At 42.0% G+C, this 11920-nt stretch overlaps 1 protein-coding gene across 1 annotated transcript; it reads left to right on the top strand.

Annotated features, from left to right (window-relative positions):
• The first annotated feature begins 8138 nt into the window (after window positions 1–8138).
• On the top strand, window positions 8139–10918 carry nkx2.1 (NK2 homeobox 1). Its single transcript, XM_020487076.2, has 2 exons — window positions 8139–8771; window positions 9596–10918. Exons 1-2 carry the CDS (start codon window positions 8405–8407, stop codon window positions 10261–10263), a joined length of 1035 nt encoding a protein of 344 aa, XP_020342665.1. The 5' UTR covers window positions 8139–8404; the 3' UTR covers window positions 10264–10918.
• The last annotated feature ends 1002 nt before the right edge of the window (window positions 10919–11920 follow it).

Raw genomic sequence — 11920 nt, 5'->3', positions numbered from 1 at the left:
TCCCAATAGATCCACAGACCATGCCATCGCTATCACTCTGTGCTGCCCTATCCCATCTTGACAGAGGAATACTTATGTAAGAATGCTGTTTATTGACTATAGCTCAGCATTCAACAACATAGTACCCTTCAAGCTCATCAATAAGTTCTCCCTGCCTCGAGTCCCTGGGTCTGAACCCAGCCCTGTGGAACTGGGTCCTAGTCTTCCTGACGGGCCGCACCCAGGTGGTCAAGGTAGGAAACATCCCCTACACTCCGCTGATCCTCAACACTGGGGCCCCACAAGTGTGCATGCTCAGCCCCCTCCTGTACTCCCTGTTCACCCATGACTGCATGGCCAAGCACGCCTCCAACGCAATCATCAAGTTTGTAGACGACACAACAGTAGTAGGCTTGATTAACAATGATGACGAGACAGCCTACAGGGAGGAGGTGAGGGCTCTGGGAGTGTGGTGCCTGGAAAACAACCTCTCACTCAACATCAACAAAACTAAGGAGATGATCGTGGACGTCAGGAAACAACAGAGGGTGCACGCCCCTATCTACATTGACGGGATCGCAGTGGAGAAGGTGGAAAGCTTTAAGTTCCTTAGCATACACATCACTGACAAACTGAAATGGACCACCCACACAGACAGTGTGGTGAAGAAGGCACAACAGAGCCTCTTCAACCTCAGGAAGCCAAAGGAATTTGGCTTGTCACCTAAAACCCTGACAAACTTTTACAGATGCACAATTGAAGCATCCTGTCGGTTGCTGCCCACAACCGCAAGGCTCTCCAGAGGGTGGTGCGGTCTGCCCAACGCATTACCGGGGGCAAACTACCCGCCCTCCAGGACACCTACAGCACCCGATGTCACAGGAAGGCCAAAAAGATCATCAAGGACATCAATCACCCGAGCCACTGCCTGTTCACCCCACTATCATCCAGAAGGCGAGGTCACTACAGGTGCATCAAAGCTGGGACCGAGAGACTGAAAAATAGCTTCTATCTCAAGGCCATCAAACTGTTAAACAGCCATCACTAGCACATTAGTGGCTGCTACCTATAGGCATAGACTAGAAATCACTGGCTGGAGGGATGGAACACTATTGACTTGAATCATATTTACATATCTGGCATTACTCATCTCATATGTATATACTGTATTCTATACTATTCTACAGTATCTTAGTCACTTAATAATGTTTACATATTTGGCATTACTTATCTCGTATGTATATACTGTATTCTATACTATTCTAAAGTATCTTAGTCACTTAATGTTTACATACCTGGCATTACTCATCTCATATGTACATTGGGGGAAAAAAGTATTTAGTCAGCCACCAATTGTGCAAGTTCTCCCACTTAAAAAGATGAGAGAGGCCTGTAATTTTCATCATAGGTACACTTCAACTATGACAGACAAAATGAGGAAAGAAAATCCAGAAAATCACATTGTAGGATTTTTTATGAATTTATTTGCAAATTATGGTGGAAAATAAGTCACCTACAAACATGCAAGATTTCTGGCTCTCACAGACCTGTAACTTCTTCTTTAAGAGGCCCCTCTGTCCTCCACTCGTTACCTGTATTAATGGAACCTGTTTGAACTTGTTATCAGTATAAAAGACACCTGTCCACAACCTCAAACAGTCACACTACAAACTCCATTATGGCCAAGACCAAAGAGCTGTCAAAGGACACCAGAAACAAAATTGTAGACCTGCACCAGGCTGGGAAGACTGAATCTGCAATAGGTAAGCAGCTTGGTGGGAAGAAATCAACTGTGGGAGCAATTATTAGGAAATGGAAGACATACAAGACCACTGATAATCTCCCTCAATCTGGGGCTCCACGCAAGATCTCACCCAGTGGGGTCAAAATGATCACAAGAACGGTGAGCAAAAATCCCAGAACCATACGGGGGGGACCTAGTGAATGACCTGCAGAGAGCTGGGACCAAAGTAACAAAGCCTACCATCAGTAACACACTACGCCGCCAGGGACTCAAATCCTGCAGTGCCAGACGTGTCCCCCTGCTTAAGCCAGTACATGTCCAGGCCCATCTGAAGTTTGCTAGAGAGCATTTGGATGATCCAGAAGAAGATTGGGAGAATGTCATATGGTCAGATGAAACCAAAATATAACTTTTTGGTAAAAACTCAACTCGTTGTGTTTGGAGGACAAAGAATGATGAGTTGCATCCAAAGAACACCATACCTACTGTGAAGCATGGGGTTGGAAACATTATGCTTTGGGGATGTTTTTCTGCAAAGGGACCAGGACGACTGATCCGTGTAAAGGAAAGAATGAATGGGGCCATGAATCGTGAGATTTTGAGTGAAAACCTCCTTCCATCAGCAAGGGCATTGAAGTGGCTGGGTCTTTCAGCATGACAATGATCCCAAACACACCGCCCGGGAAACGAAGGAGTGGCTTCGTAAGAAGCATTTCAAGGTCCTGGAGTGGCCTAGCCAGTCTCCAGTTCTCAACCCCATAGAAAATCATTGGAGGGAGTTGAAAGTCCGTGTTGCCCAGCAACAGCTCCAAAACATCACTGCTCTAGAGGAGATCTGCATGGAGGAATGGGCCAAAATACCAGCAACAGTGTGTGAAAACCTTGTGAAGACTTACAGAAAACGTTTGACCTCTGTCATTGCCAACAAAGGGTATATAACAAAGTATTGAGATAAACTTTTGTTATTGACCAAATGCTTATTTTCCACCATAATTTGCAAATAAATTCATTAAAAATCCTACAATGTGATTTTCTGGATTTTTTTTCCTAATTTTGGCTGTCATAGTTGAAGTGTACCTATGATGAAAATTACAGGCCTCTCTCATCTTTTTAAGTGGGAGAGCTTGCACAATTGGTGGCTGACTAAATACGTTTTTGCCCCACTGTATATACTGTATTCTATACTATTCTAGGGTATCTTAGTCACTTAATGTTTACATATCTGGCGTTACTCATCTCATATGTATATTCTGTATTCTATACTATTGTATTGTAGCTTAGTCCGTTCCGCTCGGACATCACTCGTCCATATGTATATAGTCTTAATTCATTCCTACATAGATTTGTGTGTATTGGGTATATGTTGTGTAATATGTTAGATATTACTTGCTAGATATTAAAGCACTGTCGGAGCTAGAAGCACAAGCATTTTGCTACACCCGCAATAACATCCGCTAATCACGTGTATGTGACCAATAAAATTTGATTTGATTTGATTTGAAATATCCTGATAAAAATAAATATCCTATAAATCCCATTGGCTATGCATGGCTTCTGCAACGATCTTGAAACATTGTATCAACTATCAACTGGGTCACCCCCGGAACTCGCTTTAGCAAACTTGAACATTGTATAACATTTTTAGGGCCCTCAGTTTCCCACACCAGTGAGCTTGGGACAGACATAGCTGTAGGCTATTCGTGCAAGGGATGAGAAGTAATATGGTTATTTTATGATGTTTCTACTGGATCAGAGCAATACATTTTTCCCTTTCATGCCAAGTTGTTATTGAAAGGGAGAGAGCTGGAAATATTGTTCAAATACATTGAGGAACTATTGTTATTTTCAATTTATTCTAAAAACAGACTGTGTTTACTTTCTGTCTGAGGTAAAGAAAAAATAGAGAGTTAAGACAATCAGAAATACTATCAGACATCCCCAAGTGGGCACATTTACAGGCCTACAATTGCGTGCAGGCCAGGTAGACTAGTCCAACCAAAATGGCGCTGATAGATAGGGCAGCCTTGCTTCTAGCCCTTAGGCAACTTTGCAGTATTTTTTTTAATGTGTTATTTCTTACATTTAAAAGACCAGAAATTATTTTGTGTTATTACATAGAGCCGGGAATAACTTCTTTTTTTTTTACAAGCATTTCGCTACATCAGCAATAATATCTGCTAAACACCTGCATGTGACCAATAAAATCAGATTTTTGTTCAATCTTTTTTTCCCCCTACTTCTATATGTGTAGACAGGTGTGCATCCTTACTCAAAATTGACAGGAGCACTGCAAACAAAAGACGAGTAATAAATTGACCAAATGGAATGAAATGAACAAAAACTTTTTCTCACAAGTGTAGCAAAGGTTGTGCGCTGTGCAAACAACTTGACCACTCAGAAAATTACAACGGTAAGACTGTAATACTAATATATTGACTGCATTAACAGAAATTACTATAACCACACAAACATCAGAAATTATGGGAATTAACAGTAAATGTAGGCTACTACTGGTGGTGTATGTCATGTGGAATTGATGTGGATGATCCTAAAGCACACCGATGCCCCTTATTGTATCACAGTTCAATGATAAAACTGTGTGGGAAGGGGGTCATATCCCCTCTATGGTCATTTTTGTTGCACTTTACACATTTATTTTGGGGATCCACCCCTGTAAGCGTAGTTTGCCTAATGACGCACGAGTGGAGAAGGACCGTCTCATTTCAAGCAAGCGCATTTCATCCATGTTCACTCTCCTCGCCAACTCTCCTCTATTAACTTGGACCCTTTTCATAAGGACGTGAGAGAGGACGCAGGAGAGAGGACGCAGGATGTGAGCAAATCTAATTGATAAAAGGCCTTTGAGATTCTCTATTCCATTCGCCTACTAACGAATTGACATCTCCTCGACCTCGTTTCAGGGTCACGGAGGAGAGTGGGTGGAGTACGGAATTGTGCCCAAATGAGAAAAGGTCTAAGTCCTTTCTTGATATTATTTTTCAGTAGTAGTATGACGCCGCATGAACGATCAGTGCCCAAACAACAATATGAACCAGGAACAAAGGTTCGGTGGCCCCCTCCACGCGCCACTTCAAAGTATCCTCATTATTCCAGAGAAATTAGTGCGAGCATTTTGACTAATGAATGTTAATTGACCATAATAGCCGTGTTCCAGAACAGAAAAGAGGTCCTGATTTAGATAATTGAGAAATCCTTTTGAAATTCAGCAATTAAGGAAGGCATATATCCCAGAGGAAACGTGTTATGATGCTAATTGCCCGTAATTGCATGTAGGCCTCCTATGTGGAACAGCTGAATTGTCACTGTAAGGTGCGCTCACCTGTCGTCGAGAAATTATTTATTGAGAGCATCTAGGGATATGAGATTATATTGTTCCTTTTAAAAATGCACTTCTCCTTGACCTCAATACAGTAATAATGGCGAAGACGTGAGCTATGGCAATGTATGTAAATGTTTGCATGTTGTGATTTATAATGCCATTGAGAAGAGGTTGACATTGGGATGAATAATAATGTAGATTGGTTATGGAACCAATTTTCGTGGAAACTGTTTTGTGTTGCTGTGGTTCACCTTGGGTAGAATCCTGAACCGTTTTTTTACAGATAAATATCAATGAGCGATTAACGCGTAAAAACGGTATTACGCAGGATTATGCTCAGAGTTTGGAGTCAGCAAACAAAGAGGGATAATCAAAATATTCACCCTTGTTTCCTCTATCGGGCACACGTGTTATTGTGATATAATATTATTGCAATTCGACAGTATGTGTAATGGTTTAATGCTATCAGAAGTGACACCATGCGTCGTATCACTCTGGTTTGTTTGAAATAGATGTGACCACGGCAGGTTTGTCAAACGTGTGATTAACGAGACTAAACTGTCTAACGTTGGCACGATGAAAACCACCGATACTAGACATCTATTCAATATGTATTTCACATCATAGCCACCAGAAGACGCTGTCTTGCTGTCTTTCTTCGGTCCAATGTATGTCCAGGGCCTAGACATCCAAACGAGAAAGGCTTATCAACACCGGGACTGTTTGTTCTGCTTTCCTAAATTCCTCGATGTGTTTTATTCGACATCACGTCAATTGAATGTTTTCTTCTCGTTTATAAACCTATATAAATGATCTCCAGCGTGCACTGCAGTACGGATAAAACATTGAAAGTAGGACTGCACATTACCAAACTATTTCCATCTATAATTTCCTGAATATCTTGGAAATTCGTTTTTTTTTTATTAAGTAAATAGCGAAATCAGATTTCTTCCTTTGCACTCCGAAATGTATAAATCCATCCCACATATCTTAGGTCATTACACTATATCCTAGCCAATTCATTTCCACAACCGCATGCCGGCTTAAACTGAGACGATACGAGGATATGCCCTCTGACTGTCATACCAATGTATTTTGAAAAGCCTATTGAAGATGATGATGTCAACGAGAACACTGTTACAGTAATAATGACGTTATCATTAGTAGGCTAGTCATAGTGATAACCGTATGTGTAGTGTTATTTATTGTTGTTGTTGTCGATTGCTGTTTCTATTAACAGGACTATGGTTGTTCACATAGTTTAATTTCATAACAATCATAACAATCATAATAATGAACACTTATAACAGTTATTATGATGAAATATGATTCATATTGGGTGAGTTGTTTATTTCGTGGGGTGTCAAGGCATGAAAGTGGATCTACTGCCTTCCTGTATACGTTTCGATGTTATACTTCAGTTTGAGTTTTTCCTTCCATAAATAATACAAATGAAACAAAGCATGTATTAAGACAATGTTTATGACAACGCAAAATGAGAGATAAGAAATTCACGCAAGGGGCATCATTTAGGTCATCGTAGCCCATTTTTTTATTTTTAAAGGCATCTTAATTAATAACGTAATAAACCAACAACCAAATCAGAGGCTTTAGGCTACGTACAATAACAACAACAAATTGTTTACATTTTTGTTGTTGTTGTAAAATAACAAAACAATAATCGTCAGTCAAGTCATGCAGACAGATTGATTAACCATGTTATTATTATTATTGTTGTTGTTGTATTCCACCCACATCAATGTACAACGTCTTCAATAATGGAAAGTTATAGGCTACAATTAGCCTACTTCCTTCCATTTATTTGTATATAACATTTTTGTCATGCTCCTTGAATAAAGTGAACAAAACACTGTCCTTTGGTTATAGCGCGCGTAACTCGAACTACACCAAATATTCCTTCCTTTGACATGAAAATAGTTTAAGAAAAATCGAATTCTATGGTCATGCCAGGACTGCTGCCTTTCCCTGTAGTATCATTTTTCGTTGGAAAGGTGAAGGGGAAACTAAGCACATTTGACTTTTACGCATCCATGAGCAGTGAAATCTGATTGAGTTAGACCATTATGGCTCCTTGGGCATCAGGGCGAGAGGCGGCTCATTGAGGACGACTACCTGGCGTGTGGTGTGGTTCTCCCTGCCTATCTACTGCTGCAGAAGGAGAGTACAGATACTTGAGCGCCGTTAACTTTACAAGAGAGCCTCTCCTGAAACGCATTTTCGTTTGACTGGCTGCATGGCTGTCTGATCTGAGACGACGAGTGGAGCATCCGGATTTGGGGTGACACGCTGCTCTCTCTCCTCGCGCTCAACTAATGATAACAAATAGAAAAGGGGTTAATCATTCACGCGCTGCCACTTAACACGCGGATGTGTATTTGTTTACTTATCCGTCAATTTTCCTCCCTTGTAGCAGAGAGCAAGTGCACTTTTGCATGTTTGAGTAAGATGCGAGCATAATGCAAACACGTCTGCAATCAACCAGAAGCCTCTCACGCCCATTAAAAGTCACTAGTTCAACTCAAGCTTTTCTCAGAGTGCAGAGCTTGTGTGCTAAATGGCACCCTATATTCCCTATCGTGCACTATTGACCATCAGCAGCGAAACGTGGTTTTAAAAAGTACACTAAATATGGAATAGTGTGTCATTTGGGAAGTGGTCGGGGTGGGTTCCCCAGCTATGAGACTCTCAAGTCCGTCTAGGCCCCTTTTCATCAAGGGGTCTTCGTAAACATCACTACAGTTAATAAAGTGCATTGTGGTGCATGTGCCCACTGCTATCATTATACTGCTGCGTGTTTGTCAACCACAACACAACAAACCCACCTACCTACTGCTAATAAAGTAGCCTACCTACTATCAATAGCCTATAATACACAGGTAGCCAATGTGCATGCACTTTGGTTTATGGATTTGTGGGAGGGAAGCTGCAGAGCGCATTCTGTAGCTTGGCCAACATGTAAGTCAAATTATGCCTTTGGGTGCAACGAGGTTGAAAGGAGAGGAGGATAGAGGTGCTTTGTATTGTTGCCCTAGTTGGTGATGCCCCGCCTCTGATACTAGACTTAAACCTGGCACCCTGCTAAAACAAACGGAAGCCAGCAGCACCAAGCTCAGCCCAGCTCAGCTCAGCTCCCACTCAATGCAATTAAGGCGGAATTCAGTCGACTCTCCTACCTACGTGTTCATCTAGCAAGGATCGACGTTGAGTCAACAGGAACCAAAGAGAGAGAGAGAGAGAGAGGGGCTTTGGTCCCCCCAAAAAAACAGAAGGAGAGATTGCCTAGCCTTCTAATTTCTCCCCTCTCCACCTGCCCCAGAACAATGTCGATGAGCCCTAAGCATACGACTCCTTTTTCTGTTTCCGATATCTTGAGTCCTCTTGAGGAGAGCTACAAGAAAGTAAGTATGGAGAATAACAACTTAGGGGTACCTCTCGCGTCTTACCGGCAACCGCAGGTGTCTCAGGCGGCGATGCAGCAGCACCACATGGGCCATAACGGGACTGTGTCCGCAGCGTACCACATGACCGCGGCAGGGGTGTCCCAGCTGTCACACACCGCGATGGGGGGCTACTGTAACGGCAACCTAGGCAACATGAGCGACTTGCCTCCCTACCAGGACGGTATGAGAGGCAGCGCCACTGCCACCGGCTGGTACGGAGCCAACACAGACCCGCGATTCTCCACGAGTAAGTATACCTTTTGGTCTGCATGAAGCCGAACAGCTGAGGGTATAGCTTTTTTATTACGCATCATCACGTACGCTAGTCTACACTAGAGCCATATGCTCTAGTCTGCACTAAAATTAGTGATAGAAATTACTGAAACTCTTTGTTGTTGCTTCCAGTTTTTGCATCGATACTGATAGGTTATTGTTTCACTAAGAGGGAGTGTTAGGTATATTCATTGTTAATCGCCCAATTTAGTGACCCACTCTGTGCCTTTTTTTTGCCAGTCTACCAATATCATGTTTACCATGGATATAGGAACACGTTTCATAGAAAGCTGACACCACCTGAAAATGTCCTTAACTTTTTTCGTTTATGATACATTTAGGCTCCCGCGGTCAAGATTGATGCTTCTAATAGTCTATTTGATTTAAGAGTATTGTCACTCCGGTTTGTAAAGATATATTACAGACACCTGTTGCTGGTTTCTACTCTATTGTGAGTAGCCCACAGAGGTTCATGCACCTGTCACGTGGGGGTGTATCGAATGCGTTATTAGCCTATTATTCATCTGATTGCACTAAATATATAAACGATATAATTCCGTTAAAATAGGCTACTAATTATGGTTAGGTCATTTGTCCATTAGGAGACAGACCTGTGAGTGACGTGATCATGTTAGCCTCAGTTTTTAAGGAAGGGTCATATTCCGACACGTTTTAAATTAAATTCATTCACATTGAGTATTATTTTAGGATTAAATGTATTGAAGCGTTATAATAATATTTTTTATTATTATTGTTATCATAATCCTCGTCATCTCACTGGCCTATTTCTGCTTTCAGTCTCCCGCTTCATGGGCTCTTCCTCGGGCATGAACATGGGCAGTATGGGCAGCCTCGGCTCCCTCGCGGATGTGGGCAAAGGCATGGGCCCGCTGTCAAGCACCCCGAGAAGGAAGAGACGCGTGCTGTTCTCTCAGGCTCAGGTCTACGAGCTCGAGCGGCGATTCAAACAACAGAAGTATCTCTCGGCGCCCGAGAGAGAGCACCTGGCGAGCATGATCCACCTCACCCCCACCCAGGTCAAAATCTGGTTCCAGAACCACCGGTATAAAATGAAGAGGCAAGCTAAGGACAAAGTGTCGCAGCAGCAGATGCAACAGGATAATAGTTCCTGTCAGCAGCAGTCCCCACGGCGGGTGGCCGTGCCGGTGTTGGTGAAAGACGGCAAGCCATGCCAAGGCAGTGCCCACACTCCAACCACTACTGTCCAGACACACCACCAGCAAGGGGCCAATGTTATGATCATGTCCAGTAATGGTTCAGGCCTAGGCCAGCACCAGGGCCAGCAGGTGGTTAGCGCAGATCACTCTCCAGACCTAGCACATCATTCGACCAGCCCGCCGTCTCTCCAGACCCAGGTAGCTAGTCTCTCTCACCTGAACTCATCCAGCGCCGAGTACGGGACAGCCCTGCAGTGTTCTGCTCTCTTATACGGCCGGACATGGTGACAGCAAGACAAACTATGATCACAAACAAACAACACTGTTGTCAAAGCTTTCGCAGAAAAGTCCCTCAACAGACAAACTAACAAACTCGGTTACTTTGTATACATTTTCAACAACACCACTTGGTGCATTTGGTTCACGCTCTTCTAAAATGTTATTTACTCTTTCGGAAAGCCATGTTGGATGCGGACAGTAGAAGGGGAAGAAAGAAACTTGAAAGACGAAGTGTCGAGTACATGCGATTTCAAGACTCGCCTTGAAGGTGGATTTTTTTATTTATGTAAATTATACTGAGAAGGTATAAAAGGCTTACGTCAAGAGGTAGGCCTTCTCCTGTGTGTAGGTCATTGGGCTTAAAGGTCTCAATAGAAAAACTGTGGGTGCTTTTCAACTTTTGTCACAGAAGGCTCTGGTTTATAATAGATTTAATGTAAAACGTAGCTTGTATATTTCTGTCAAAGTTTTGAATTGAACATATAGCCTAGTTTTTAGCAATCTGTTGTACAAAGTTTTTATGCTTTTGATGGTTTGTTGTTGGTTCTTTTAGTTCTATCGGTATTTGTACGTTTTATTTACTTGTAACTTATATAGATATTTTACTTAAATACAGCCAAACAATCCTATTAATAAATTATGGAAATAAAATAATTCACATCCATTTATTGAAATTGATTTTTATACTGTTTCAGAGAAGAATATATAGGCCTACGAGAAACCTTGAAATGTGTTTTCAGAAAATGATATAGGCCTATTAACAACATAATTTTCAACTTATTATTATTACTATTATTATTATGTTATTTTTGTATATATTTTTTAAATGTAACCTTTATTTAACTAGGCAAGTCCGTTAAAAACAAATTCTTATTTAAAATGACGGCCTAACGAGGAACAGTGAGTTAACTGCATTGTTCAGTGGCACAACGACAGATTTTTACCTTGTCAGCTCAGGGATTCGATTCAGCAACCTTTCGGTTACTGGCCCAACGCTCTAAACAATAGGCTACCTGCTGCCCCAAAACAGTGTCTATAACCCACTTTAGCTTGTCGATTCAGTAGGCCTCAATTTATACCGACATTATTTAGCTGTTTTATTAGAATAGCCTATGTTAACCGCACACAACATTGGCTTATAAGCAATGCATGACTAATGAAAACCTGTTCCTTGACTAGGTGTAATCCAAATTGCTGTTACAATATGCTTGCTTGGTAGACTAGCCTACATTGCTATTAGCCTAATGCTAACTTTTGCATGTAAGAGCTCGACCCCAATTCCACGTTTTTTTCGTCACGTTTATTATAGCTACAATCAACGACTGTGGGTAATAAGGTTAATGGATCTCTGTGACCGTTCCTACAAAACGCGGCTCTTCACAAATCGTATATTAAGCTAATGGATAATTGTGTACACAGTATCTCACTTGGATAACGCTGAGTAAACCCAGGCCAGGCCATTGTGTGCTGTCGGCGGCCCTTTGGTTCTAACTTTCTTGTATTCTCGGCTGCGGGCCTGTGTGTTTCTGGTTTGGGTGAGTCAGTTAGGTGAGGCCCGGAGGCGTTCTTTTAACAGTGGGGATCAAATACGCGTTGGCTGAAAGGAAGTCTTATCGTTCAAATCCCTGCCCAAACAACTGTATTCTTCTCAAATATCTTCGCAAGA

Source organism: Oncorhynchus kisutch, linkage group LG7, assembly GCF_002021735.2.
Source record: "Oncorhynchus kisutch isolate 150728-3 linkage group LG7, Okis_V2, whole genome shotgun sequence".
Taxonomy (NCBI): Eukaryota; Metazoa; Chordata; class Actinopteri; order Salmoniformes; family Salmonidae; genus Oncorhynchus; species Oncorhynchus kisutch.
This window is presented reverse-complemented; position numbering and strand designations above follow the sequence as displayed.